Below are 12,748 nucleotides of genomic sequence, written 5' to 3' on the forward strand. Positions count from 1 at the left end.
TACTCATGATTTGGAGGAAAAATGTGTGCTAGGGGAAGTTTCACAGATGAGTAAAGAAATCCCAATCCCGAGATTTGTGTCCTCTGCCTGCCTCCACTGGGCGTCTTCCGCCAGATCCCCTCCAGACCCAAATCCTCCTGTGGGAAGCACTGGAAAGAGCTGTGGGCAGGGAGCCAGTGTGGCAAAGCTTTGGGCTCACAGCTTCCTCTGGAGTTTATCTGCCCCTCCCCAAAGTGTGGGTTGATCCTGGAGTTGATTTTGTTCCATCTTTCTCAGATATCAGTTATCAGATGAACTACTTTTCCTGGGAGACCCCTGGGATTGGGCGGTACCTGACCTCCTTGGCCATCCAGGGTTTCTCCTTCCTCTTCCTCCTCTTCCTCATTGAGGCAAACCTTCTCTGGAGACTGAGAACTCTGGTCTGTGGCATCTGCAGGCGGCGGAAATGGGTGAGTGAAGCACGTGGGAGGGAGCTGTGCCCTCCAAGCCCAGCCCAGGAGTCCCTGTGAGCTGGAGACAGGCCCTCATCACCTAAATCATCTTCCCAGGGAGCATCCCTGGAGCTTGGAGGAGCCAATCCTGTTAAGTGTATGGATTGGCAAAGGGAGTGAGGCATCCCCCTGCCAGGGCTGGGAACACTGGAGGAACCCATTCATCCCCCAGCAGCCGGGTGACGTGAGTGTGTCTTCCCCCTGTGATCAGGTGGCCCTGCTGAACAGGGTGTCTGTGCTGCCAGAGGACAGGGACGTGGCAGATGAGAGGAAGAAGGTTTTGGAGTCGCCACCAGAACTGCTGTCGTCTCTCAGCAGCCCTCTGGTCATCAAGGAGCTCACCAAGGTGAGGCGAGATGACCTGAGCATCCTGCTGCCATCTGAGCCGTGTCCTCTCAGGGCTGGCAAAGCCACCGCCTGCCTTGCCGTGCCGTCGGGCAGTGACACGTGGCTCGTGTGTGGTCTCCTCCAGGTCTATGACAGCCGGGAGTCGCTGCTGGCAGTGGACAGGATCTCCCTGGCCGTCAGCAAAGGGGAATGCTTTGGTCTCCTTGGCTTCAACGGGGCGGGCAAAACCACCACCTTCAAGATGCTGACGGGTGACGAGAGCATCACATCGGGGGACGCCTTTGTGGATGGCCACAGCATTCTGGCCAACATCAAGAAGGTACCCAAGGCTGCAGGGCACGGGTGGTGTTGCAGACCATCCTGTGTTTGTGTGGGCTGAGCCACCTTGCAGGTGCCTCCAAGAGGACATGGCTGCAGTTCCAGAGGCAGAGACAATATCCCGGGGACAATGTGTCCTTGGCTGGCTCAGCTCTCTGTTATCTGGCCATGTGGAAGCAGTCTCCTCTCCACTGGGATTACAGATGTGATACAAATGGAGGCCAAACCTGGTGAGGGTAGCAAACCCTTCATCAAAGGGTTTTTACCTTCATATTTGGAAATGTGGAAAATATTGTAGGATGGTGTCTAAAATGAGTGTATCGAACCTTTCCAGACCTCTGCTAGGGGTGTCTTTGCTGGGAATTGCCCACTCCCTTTGGAAGAGGAAGAGATGAGCAGGGTTAGGCTTTTGGTCCAGTCCTTCCTCTACCACTGTCCCAGATTTCACAGAATTTTCTGATTTGGGAGGGACCATCAAGGACCATCAAGTCCAACTCTTAAGTGAATGGGGATCCCAGACAAGGTCAGACATGAAGAACATTCCTTGAGAGCATACCCCAAATTGCTTCCTTCCCTGAAACTGCCTTCTCATGCTCTTGTCCCTGGAAGCAACCAGGACATGAGGGAGGTACCAGCCTCCAGCATTTTCCTTCTCCTAAGAGCCTGGGCACCCCAAAATGGTCCCTCACAGTGAGGAACCAGCTTGGCAGAGGCATTGTGAGCCCACCCAGCTGCTGTCCAGAGACACATCTGTCCATCCATGTCAGCCCAGCTGAAATGCCCCAAGGGGCATTTCCCTCTCATTCCACCCATGGTTTCAGAGCTGCCATCACTCTGAGCAAAACCTCAGAGAGGAGCAGCAAAGCCTGTGGGTGCCCAGGTAGCTCCAGCTCAGAGACCTGCCCGTGGGCTGATTGCTGTGCTCCTCTCGGCCCAAGGTGCAGCAGCGGATCGGGTACTGCCCGCAGTTCGACGCCCTCCTGGAGCACATGACGGGGCGTGAGACGCTGAGCATGTACGCGCGGCTGCGCGGCATCCCCGAGCGCTACATCGGCAGCTGTGTGGAGAACATGCTGCGGGGGCTGCTCCTGGAGCCTCACGCCGACAAGCTCATCAGAACCTACAGGTGAGAGCAGGTGTGGGCAAACTGCTGTCCCTCCTCTTGCATGGTGCTCTCTATGCTCTTACTGGCTCTCTGTCCCCATTCCTCGCTCCCGTTTTCAGCTGGAGGTTCAACTTGATGATCTTGCAGGTCATTTCCAACCTTAATGATTCTGTGATTCCTTTGCAGTGGTGGGAACAAGCGGAAGCTGAGTGCTGGCATTGCCCTCATCGGTGGCCCCCCTGTGATCTTCCTGGATGAGCCCTCCACTGGCATGGACCCTGTGGCCCGGCGCTTGCTCTGGGACGCAGTGACACGGACACGGGAGTGTGGCAAATCCATCATCTTCACCTCCCACAGGTGACACTTGGCTGGACAGGTCTTAGCATGAAAGATCAGGGAGAGTGGTGGGATCCAAGGGATGGGACGTACCTCCAGGGCCTGGTGGGTGGGCATACACTGCCTGCAGCCAGTGGCTGGCTTTACCCAAATCTCCCTCCTCGAAGAGTCCAGAGAGAAGGGAATGCACCTCCAGCTGCTTCCCAGAAGCTTCTGCTTGTGTCCTGGTGCTTACGTGCCCAGAGAAGCTGTGGCTGCCCATGGAAGCGTTCAAGGGCATGCTGGACTGGGCTTGGAGCAGCCTGTTCTAGTGGAAGGTGTCGCTGCCCATGGCAGGGGGTGGAACAAGATGAGCTTTAAGGTTTCTTCCAACCCAAACCATCCTGGGATTCTCTGAATGAGTCCTCTCCTTCCTGCAGCATGGAGGAGTGCGAGGCGCTGTGCACACGATTGGCCATCATGGTGAACGGGCAGTTCAAATGCCTGGGCAGCCCCCAGCACCTCAAAAGCAAGTTTGGTAGTGGATACACCTTGCTGGCCAAAACCCGGAGTGAGGAGGAGGGTGAGCTGCAGGCCTTCAAGGCCTTCGTGGAGAAGACCTTCCCAGGTACCGTGAGCTGCTGGAGTGGTTGCTCCCGGAGCAGGGGCAGGGTGCTGCCTGTGAACTTCAGCACCTTCCCTAACACAGAGCCTCTCCCTGCTCAATTCCCCAGGCAGTGTCCTGAAGCACGAGCACCAGGGCATGGTGCATTACCACTTGACCAACAAGAACCTCAGCTGGGCACAGGTAAGGGGACACTGGGAACCCTTCTCCTGCCCCTTCCCCTGTTCTTGCTGCTTTGCTTTCGGTGGTGCATCCTCCCCATACTGCGTTACACTGTGGGAATGTGGCATGGGTGGGCATGACTTCCCTGTGCTGACACCTCCCTGCTTCTGCCCCTCAGCTCCAGGAACCCCCTAGCAGTGGCTTCAGATGGTGCCACGTAGGCACCGTGTGGTCCCACTGGGGCTGTGGATGGTGGCTTTCCCCAGGCACTGATCCTGAGGGGGTCTGAGCTCAGGGACACCAATCCATAAAAACCCACAGTACAGATACAGTATGTAACCCTCTGCATACAGTATACAGAGTTATGTATAGAGTACACCTAGTATATCTCTCTGTATATACTGTCTACATGTACATTATCTATATGTAAATACATGTATACTATAGAGATATTCATAGTGTACAGTTAGTTCTCATATGCAGTATCTAAGTATACGTATATTTATATGTCTGTACATTACATGCACTGAATGTAGTGTATATAATATACTGTATATTGTAAATATACAGGATATAACATACTCAATAGGGTATATGGTATTGGTAATACTCTATACAGATTATATACTCTGGAGTTTATACTCTTTATATCAAGTATGTAGTATAGTCTATAGAGTATATATAGAGAGAGTACATAGTATACAGATTACATTAAAACTATGTATAGGATTATATAAAAACTAGAGAGTGAGTTTATAAATATGTATATTATATGTAGCTCAATATAAAAATGATGCGTGTGCTAGATACAGATAGTTACATATAATGTATATAATATCCTAAGTGTTATTTCTATATTATATAAATATTTTGTATATATAATGTGTTAGCAGAAACCTTGGGCAGGAATTCAAACCCAGATATGTGTGTGTGTATATATTTAAATACATATATACACACATATATATGTATGTATTTGTATATATGTATATATGTATGCATTTATCACATATAAATGTGTAAAACAATCATATCCATAGCATGTTTTTAAATGGTGTCAGATACTCCTGGCTTCCCTCCACTCTCCTGCCAGGGAAGGTGTCATTTTCCTGGGTCTCCCCAGAGAAAAAAGCTTTCTCTGCTTTCTCTGCCACCGCCTGGAGGTTCCCTATCACAGCATGGTGTTCCCTGTCACAGCCTGGGGCTTCCCCTGTGGTCCTAGGAGTCTCCTCACACCGAGTCACACTGCCTCGTGTCCCTGCCTTCCCTTGCAGGTCTTTGGGGCCCTGGAGAAAGCCAAAGAGAAGTATCGCTTGGAGGACTACTCGGTGAGCCAGATCTCCCTGGAGCAGGTCTTCATGAGCTTCACTCGCTTCCAGCACTACACAGAGGACAGAGGGAAATGAGCCCCCCGGTGCCCTTCGTCATGGACTGGCCCTCAGCCTATACATAGTATATATAGAGACAGTAATTTATATATTGGCGTGTCTTAAATACTGTATAAATGTAAAACTTTCCACCGAGGGGTGAGAGGATGGCAGCACTCTTGCCGCTGCCACCGGCTCTGGGTGTGCGTGGGTGTGCGTGTGTGTGTGCATGTGACACTGCCACTCTCCAGCCTTCTTCCATCCATACAGCAAAAAAAATCCACCCAAAAAAGCCTGGAGAGCCTGGATGGGTGGAGAGGGGTGTTGGACGTGGGCTGGCAGAGGAGGAGAGGGATCCCCTCTGCTCCCCTCTTCCCTGCCCATCGCTCACACCCAGCGGGACGCTGCCCCGTGCTCCTCACCCGCATGTCCGTGTGTTGTTTGGTGGTTGCTCGTGGTTTTAGCAGGAGGTTGTCACATAGCTCAGATCCAAACCGTCCTTGGGGCAGCAGGATGTGCGGGGATTGCCCCTGGGAGCACTTTGTGTCCAGCCGGGGGGGGACGGCTCAGCTCCTGTCTGGCATGGGAAAAAGGAGGCTCTGTCTCCTTTAAGTGCTTGGGAAAACCATCTCCTCCTGCCTGCTTGCCAAGCCTGGCCTGAGGAGCTGGCTCTGGCCCCAGCTGTGCAAAGGGAGCTGTGGTGCCAGGAGCTGGCACTGGGTGAGAGGTAGCAATGGAGCAATGCCCAGAACTCAGCCCCAGGAACAGCACGTGATGGGCATGGCTGGAGAGCCAGAGCTGGAGGCAGGGACACTGCAGGGACGGGTGAGAAGTGCCACAAGGTCCCTGGGATGCTGTGGGTTGAGTGAGAGGTGCTGCAGGGTCTTGGCTGTGCTCTGTAGGACAGGTATGAAGTGTCACAGGGTGCCCAGGGATGCTGCTGGCCTCAGTGTTGTGCCCATGCAGGGGTTGTGCCAGCAGCACTGCCCCACACTGTGCAGTGCAGCCACAGGACCAGTTTGGAGCCAGCGACGCCCTCGCTGTGCCCATGTCCTGCTGAGCTCACCTCTTACACCCCACACAGCTCCAACCTGACCATATCTGTCCTGCATCCCCCTCCTCATCCCCTCTGCCCCTGACCTGGCTGTGCCAGCAGCAGGCAGGGAGCAAAGGCCCTGTCCTGCTCCTGCCTGGCTCCAGGATGCTGCTGGTCACCAGCATTGCCCAGTCTTGCCTGGGCCCAGTTGGAGGAGGCAACTCCTTTTTGGAGTTTCCCAGTGACTGGGTTGGGGTTTTTTTTGTTTGTTTGTTGGAAATCTGTGTTGATTCTTGTCTGTCCTTAACTAGTCCCTGTGTCACCTGGGGCAGCCCTTTGGAAGCTGCCCTATGATCAATGCAGAGCTATTTGCACTATAGTACTACACACAATTGCACATAATTAATATTTATGGCAAGGGGGGCTGATTCCCTCCCAGTGATTGCATTGTCAGGGGTTGGGTTATATTTTTGGGTTGGGTTTTCATTTTTTTCCTTGTGACCGACTCATTTATTCCTGTTCCATTTCTTCCCTTTGCCTAATGTTGTTGTTCTGAACAATGGTGCATCATGTTACTAAGAATTTTCCCGGATCTTAAAAGATGTGTGTTTTTATTAGTCAGCAGCCAGCAGGTGAATGGCCTCCTTAGACACCTTGGAGTCCTTTGGAGTTGCTGGCAGGGAGGGATTTCACCCTGGGAGCTTCCTGGTGGACAGCAGAGCCAGCCACTGCCAGAGCACCATGCAGGGGGGAATCCCAGCACCAGGAACTTTCCTGGGAAGGGAAGAAAAAGGGGAGATGCTTTTTGCTGGGAGGGTGGCTGAAGTGCTGAAACTCCCAGTAACTGTTTTCTGGAAAGGGAAGTACAGCAGGATGTAGTAGATCCTCACAGGCTTTTTCCTGGGATGGGGAACAGTGGGAACATGGAGGTTTCAGGGGGTGAGATGCAAAATTGCCACAGGCTGGCAGTGCCCTGAGCACAGCAACAGTCCATGTCCTGTTGGCTCTAGTGCCCCCTGCAAGGCTTGGTGCTGGGTGGGGACACGGAGACAGAGTAACCCCCACACTGCCCATGATGCCATGGCAGAGCTGGTGGGAGGGTCCATGGCCCCAGCCTTCCGTCACTCTGGGGCCACCTTGGCCTAAATGAAGGAAGTGTTATGGAAGCAGCATTTCCCTGTCCCAGGGGGCTGTAACACCCTGCCTGTCAGCGAGGCAGGCACTGCAGGCTGTGCATGGTGCTGCTCCTGATTTCAGTCACAGCCGCAGTGCCAGGTGTGCCAGCCTGGGGCAGGGAGCAGGCCCAGGAGTGCTCTGTGGGCAGGTGCCAGGGGCACAGCTGCTGCTGGCACTCTCTAGCCTCCCAGCTGGGAGAAGCAACATAGCTCCTGGGCAGCTTCTACTCCCCACTGGCTGCAGTGTGGTTTTTGTTCCCATCATATGAATAATAAAGATGATTTTTTTTTTCCAGTGGGTGTTTCCTGGCCTCCTTTGGATTCAGACTCTATTCAGCCTGTGCTGGCCTCCTGCTCTCTGCTTGGGCAGAAGGACATGGGGGTAGAGGGCTGTCCTACAAAACCAGAACTAGAAAAGCTCAGTCTGGCTTGGAAAAACCCAGCAGCTGAAGAGTTTTTTCTTGTAGAAGCAGAAGTTAGGGTCTCCGTTCCTTTTACCTCAGGCAGCTACAACTATCCTCTCTCAGCTCTCCCAAACAACCACAGGTGAGGGGAAGACCTCAAGCCTGGCACTCAAAATGCCTTTTGGCCTCCATGGCAGTGGGCAACTGGCCCTGGCACTCCCATTCCTGCAGCTTTGCCCACCTAGATGCTGCAGCCCAGCTCTGGAGCACAGCCAGGGTGCTCAGCCCCCCCTTGCAGATGCCCATATGCCCCCCCCCCCCCCAATCCCAAACATCACCTACGACAGCACCAGCCCCTGGCTGAGCCACAGGACATGAGGCAGCACTGGGGCAAGGATGCAGCTGCAAGGAAGAGGAGCTCCAACCCCTTGAATCCACAGAAGCCAGGTTCCCACTGAGCCAGCTGAGTGCATCCCCTCTCCAGGGGACATGATGCTGCAGCCCCTGCTTCCCCTCCTCCCCATCCCACACGCGCGTCTCCACGGGCAGTTTCAGCGCTTTATTGTCTGGCGGTCCTGCTACAGCACCCCCCTGTGCTCCCCGTGGCTGCAGGGGGGAGCCGCTCCCTTGTCCCCAGCATGGCACTGCAGTGTCCCTGGAGCTGGAGGCTGCAGGAGCTGCAGCAGTCCGAGAACTGGCACTTAAGGAATCCTGGCTGGGGCTGCACGCTGCTCCTCTGCTGGGCACAGGGAGGGCGCGTGGCCGGGCATGGCTGTGGTCCGGTCCCTCTGGGCTGGCTCACTCCACTTTGGGCATCTTTTAAAAACGCGGTTCAAGAACGCCACCGATGCTGGGCTGTCACCAGCTGCTTGCAGCTTCGTTTCTCTTATAAAGAAACCAAACGCAACCTTTTCTTCCCTTTTATGAGCCGTTCTCGATTTTGGCCAGAAATTGCTGTGCCCACCACTCCTCCAGGTCGATGGGAACAAAGTCTGAAAAAGAGGGGAGGGGGAGAGGGGAACAGCTGGAGCAGGAGCAGAGCTCTGGGTGCTCTCTTCCAAACCCCAGAAAAAATAACCATGGAATCACAGAATATCCTGAGCTGGAAGGGATCCACAGGGATCATCCAGTCCAGCTCCTGGCCCTGCACAGACACCCCAACAATCCCACCCTGGGCCTGACATCTTTGTCTAAACGCTCCTGGAGCTCTGGCAGCCTTGGGGCCATGCCCATTCCCTGGAGTGCCTGTTCAGTGCCCAGCACCCTCTGGAGGAAGAACCTTTCCCTGATATCCAATCTAATGACACCCCCAGGTCTCCTCCACCCCTGTGCCATGTCCCCAAAAGGCCAGACTGGGTCTACAGGAACATTCTCTTCCTTGGGGAGCTCTCATCTGCTGCAAGAACCCGCAGGCTACTGACTCCAGGTGCCACCAGACAAGTGTTGAGCCCATGCCCAATTGGTCCTGCTGGCCCCAGGAGAAGCGGGTTCCCAGGGGCTCCTCTCTCTCCAGCATGATGCTGAACCCCTTGGTGGCAGGAGAAGGCCTGAACCCCAGAGGAGTCAGCAACACAGTGGAACATCCAAGGGACGCAGTGCGATATCCCCACAGTGCCTGGGGCCAGCTGTCTCCCCCCAGCACCCCCAGAGTGACCTCAGCACCAGCAGGAGAGACCCAACCAGCCCTTCTGGCACATCCAGCACTGGAATCCTCTTCCTCCTTCCACCACAGCCCTGTTCAGATGCAGGCTGAGCCCACAGCCACTCACTGCACCCCGAGCCTGATGCACCCCAAAGTGCCACGAGCACTGCCCGCTTACTTTTGAGTCCGGGGTTGGGGGTTTTCTCCACATACTGCACGGGGCCGCAGGTCCTCTCCCCGCTCCGGCTGCCGTCCAGCTGCTGCTCTACCTGCTGCCAGGCTGGGGAGGGGGAACAAGCACTGGGTGGATTTGGGATGGGGGTTCCCAGTGTGGGGGACTGTGGGACAGGAGCAGGAGGTGGAGCAAAGGAGGGCAAGTCCCCAGGCTGGGGACTCCATGCCTGCCACCGATGTCCCCAGCATGGTGTAGGTGCTGGGGAGGGATTCCATCTGCTCCAGCTCCCCTGGGTGCTGCCCCAGGGACCCTCTGCCCTCACCTTCATAGACAAAGCGGACATTCTCCTCGTGGGCCAGGGTGTAACATTCTTCAGGGGCTGAGATCTGCTGCAGCAGCAGTGGGGGCCTCTTGCCATTCACTCTGTTGAAGACGAGTTTCTGTGCTGGGCTGTGGAGGGAGGGAAGCAAGGGGGGGTGAGGGCACAGGCAGTTCTGCCCACCCCAGCAAGAACTGGGGCGGTTCAGGTGTCCTGGGCTGCCCCACGGTGCACACACTCGCCCACAGCTGCAGTCACCCAGCCTTGTCCCCAAGGACTGAGATGGAAAGGGACCCAGCCCCCAGGGACAGGGGATTCTGACACAGGAGGGGTGCAAGGGGAGCTCCCTGGGGAAAAACACCAGCTGCCCATCTCCCACCCATCCTCCAACCTCACACCAAGTGCAGTCCCTAAGATAAAGAATCTGCCACTAAAATTAAAGGAATATCAGGAAATGGAAGTGAAATCCAGTCAGGTACTGGACAAGGGATGTGCCATCTTCTGCAGATCAAGCGCTCAGGTTCACTGGAACAGCTGTGGCCCCAGCATGGGGCACACAAGGTGCCTCAGGACTGGGATGTTACACTCTGAAAAGTAGGAGCAGGTCAGGCTTCCTCAGAGCTGGGATCCCCTCTGCTGAGGGGCACTTCAACCACTCCCTGCCTGGATGCAGCAACCCCCACCAGAGCTAAAGGAAAAACTTGGGATGAGACTTGGGAGCATGTTCAGTGCAAAACTCCAGTATTTTGGCTTTTCTGCCCGGCTCTAGGGCAGGACACGTCTGCAACAGCCACGTTCCTCATGGGACAAAGTCTAAGAGGCCCTAGGAGTGGGTTTGGAGGGCAGGAGAGACTAGGAGCAGGCAGCTCTTGCAGATCTGTAGGCAGGGGCTGGGGAGGGCAGTCACGCTGAGGCCCCCACATCCAGGGGCACTGGGCAGACAGGAGGAGGGCAAGCATGGCAAAAGCCACTCCAGTGAATTCCAGGGATCCCGCGAAGGAGAGGGACTGGGGGGGGGGGCGGGGGGGGGGGAAGGTGCTCATGCATTTCTTGGAACTGGAGAGGAGGTGCAGAACCAGCGGGGTCCCACTATCCTGTCTAGGTGTGCTGTGACTCCAGCCCTCCAGTCGGGAGTCTCCTTAGGGGTCCCATCACCACCTCCCAGCCACTGGAAATACCCCACAGCATCCAGCCAACATCTCCGGGTATTGCTGCGGGACACGAATTCAACCAGAAAGTGTCGCCCTGGCTTTTGGGGCAGAGGGGATCGCCAGCTCCGCGTGGGCTCCGCGGCCCCCGTGGGCGCGCGGTGCGGCCAAGCGGGCGGGACCAGCGCTGGCCCCGCCGCCCGGTTTGTGCAATCGGGGCCGTCCGCGGGGTGGGGGTTGGACGAGCCCGGCCCCGGCTCTGCCCCGCACCAGGACCCCCCGCGCCCCTCCTTGGCGTGACCCCACTGGTCCCACTCCCCGCGATTTTTGGGGATGGCCCGTGGGAAGGAGGGGGGACCGCCCCTCCGGTGCGTCCCCGACGCGGGGCGGCCCACGGCACGCGTGCACAGAGCTCCGCGGGACGCGTGCGGGCACAAGCACCGCTGAGACCCCCGGGGCGAGCCGCACCGAGCGGAGACCCCGGGTCCCCCTCCCGCGTCCTGCCAGGCGGCCCAGCCGTCCCGTTCCCCTTCCCAAGGTCACGGCCCGGCCGCCCCAGTGCCGGTCCCCTTCCCAAGGTCAAGCGGCCCGCGGGGCTCACCTGGCGGGGGGCCACGGGCCGGGCTGCGGTCGCCCCCGCAGCTCGCCCAGTTTGCTGCTGTCCACCGCCTGCTGCGTGGGACCTGCGGGGAGCGCGGGGCGTCAGGGGGGCGGCGAGGGTGGCACGGAGCCCCCGCGGCCCCCGGCCCCGCGCCCCCCGGTACCTGTGCGGCGCTGCGTGGCGAGCTTGCTGGGGCCGCGCGTCAGCGTGTACATCCTGCGGGCCCCGGCCCACGGCCCTGCCGCCCCCACCCGAGTGCCTCAGGTGCCTCTCACCGGGGCGGCAGCGAGCCGGGCCGGCGCCACCCCCTGACACGCCCCCGCGCTTAAAGGGGACGCGAGAAAGCGAGTGGGACGCGGCGACGGCGCACGGCCGCTCGGGGGCCGCGGGGGACGCGCGCGGGACAGGCCCGGGGGACACGTGGGAGGCGTGCAGGGACACATGCGACATGTGTGCTGTGTAAGGGACATGCCTGGGTTGTGGGGACACATAGGGACACATAGGGACACATCGGGGGCGCGCGTGGGAATTAATGGGGACACACAGGATGCAGGAACACACACTGGAGACAAGCAGAGCACGTGGTGGGAGCACATGTGGGGACCTGCCTGGGACACAGAGGGGACATGTGGGACGTGGGAGACGCAGGACTCGCACAGGACACACAGAATGCACTCAAGGGACATTGGACCGTGCGGGGCTCAAGTAGGGGAAAGGGCACAGCAGGCACGTGGGACACAAGATGGCATAGACGCGCAGGGGACACGGGCGCCAAGGGAAACTCGGAGGGGACCTGCACGGCGACATACAGGAGACAGGACACTGGAGCCACGGCACACACAGGGGACAGATAGGTGTCATTCCTGGACCCAGGACAAAGGACCCATGCAGGGAAAAGTGAAGGGGTGCAGAGGCAGGGGCTGAGGTGCCACCCCCACGTGGACAGCGCTGTGAATACTCCCGAGCTGCATGTCCCATGACCAGCGCAGGGATGGGGGCAGCCGCGTCCCGGCCAGCACGGTAACCTTTGGAGCGGGAACGTCCCTCCAAGGTGTCCCCACGTGGCAGGAGGTGCAGACCCAGGACACGACCCCGAGCTGGACCCCGGCCACTCCGCAGTGTCCACCGGCCGCGCCTGTGGCTGGCGACAGCACCCACAGAATTTTGGGGAGAGATCGTGTGATAAACACGAGGGTGACCTTTGCCTTCCGCCACGTTGCCCCGGTAGTGGCCAGGGAGGGAGGGGTGTAGGAGGGTACTTCCCATAAAAGCCCAGCAGCGCCTGACCCTGGTGGGTGCCAGGCATGCGTAGACCCTTCGCGGATGTGCATCCACTGCTGTCACCCCCTACCCTGTTATTGTGCCTAAAAACAACCCTGACCCACGGGATGTCACTACTGGCTGTCACCCGCCCTGTAACGTGCTGGGGGCTGTGCCTCAGTTTCCCCCCGGACCTGCCCGGGGTTTCTAAGTGCCTGTTGGCGCATCCCTGAGCTTTTCCATGCTTGGAAGGGCTG

General features: G+C 57.5%; 2 protein-coding genes across 3 annotated transcripts in view; one reads left to right on the forward strand and one right to left on the reverse strand.

Moving 5' to 3' along the window:
* ABCA3 (ATP binding cassette subfamily A member 3) overlaps positions 1–7,237 on the forward strand; it is a 38,983-nt gene extending 31,746 nt beyond the window's left edge. For both annotated transcript variants that reach the window (XM_053957635.1, XM_053957633.1), the window contains exons 24-31: positions 277–449; positions 703–837; positions 964–1,158; positions 2,096–2,283; positions 2,449–2,619; positions 3,018–3,205; positions 3,312–3,385; positions 4,639–7,237. In XM_053957635.1, coding sequence (XP_053813610.1) covers positions 277–449; positions 703–837; positions 964–1,158; positions 2,096–2,283; positions 2,449–2,619; positions 3,018–3,205; positions 3,312–3,385; positions 4,639–4,770 — 1,256 coding nt within the window. In that variant the 3' untranslated portion in view covers positions 4,771–7,237. The remainder of the gene's footprint in view (positions 1–276; positions 450–702; positions 838–963; positions 1,159–2,095; positions 2,284–2,448; positions 2,620–3,017; positions 3,206–3,311; positions 3,386–4,638) is intronic.
* Positions 7,238–7,886: 649 nt separating this feature from the next.
* On the reverse strand, positions 7,887–11,544 carry MCRIP2 (MAPK regulated corepressor interacting protein 2). Its single transcript, XM_053957715.1, has 5 exons — positions 11,395–11,544; positions 11,232–11,313; positions 9,486–9,613; positions 9,167–9,268; positions 7,887–8,338 (listed from the first exon to the last, which is right to left on the reverse strand). The coding sequence occupies exons 1-5, from the start codon at positions 11,444–11,446 to the stop codon at positions 8,268–8,270; spliced, it is 435 nt and encodes a 144-aa protein (XP_053813690.1). The 5' UTR covers positions 11,447–11,544; the 3' UTR covers positions 7,887–8,267.
* Between the last annotated feature and the right edge of the window lie 1,204 nt (positions 11,545–12,748).

Source organism: Vidua chalybeata, chromosome 16 (genome assembly GCF_026979565.1).
Source record: "Vidua chalybeata isolate OUT-0048 chromosome 16, bVidCha1 merged haplotype, whole genome shotgun sequence".
In the NCBI taxonomy this organism is placed as follows: Eukaryota; Metazoa; Chordata; class Aves; order Passeriformes; family Viduidae; genus Vidua; species Vidua chalybeata.

What these genes read in the sequence shown, in the direction of transcription:
- MCRIP2 (XM_053957715.1), bottom strand. Translation starts at nt 11,446, where the DNA reads ATGTACACGCTGACGCGCGGCCCCAGCAAGCTCGCCACGCAGCGCCGC. An exon ending in CGCCACGCAGCGCCGCACAG is followed by an intron (nt 11,314 to 11,394) that starts GTACCGGGGGGC and finishes CGCTCCCCGCAG; the next exon opens with GTCCCACGCAGCAGGCGGTG. An exon ending in TGTCCGCTTTGTCTATGAAG is followed by an intron (nt 9,269 to 9,485) that starts GTGAGGGCAGAG and finishes CCCCCTCCCCAG; the next exon opens with CCTGGCAGCAGGTAGAGCAG.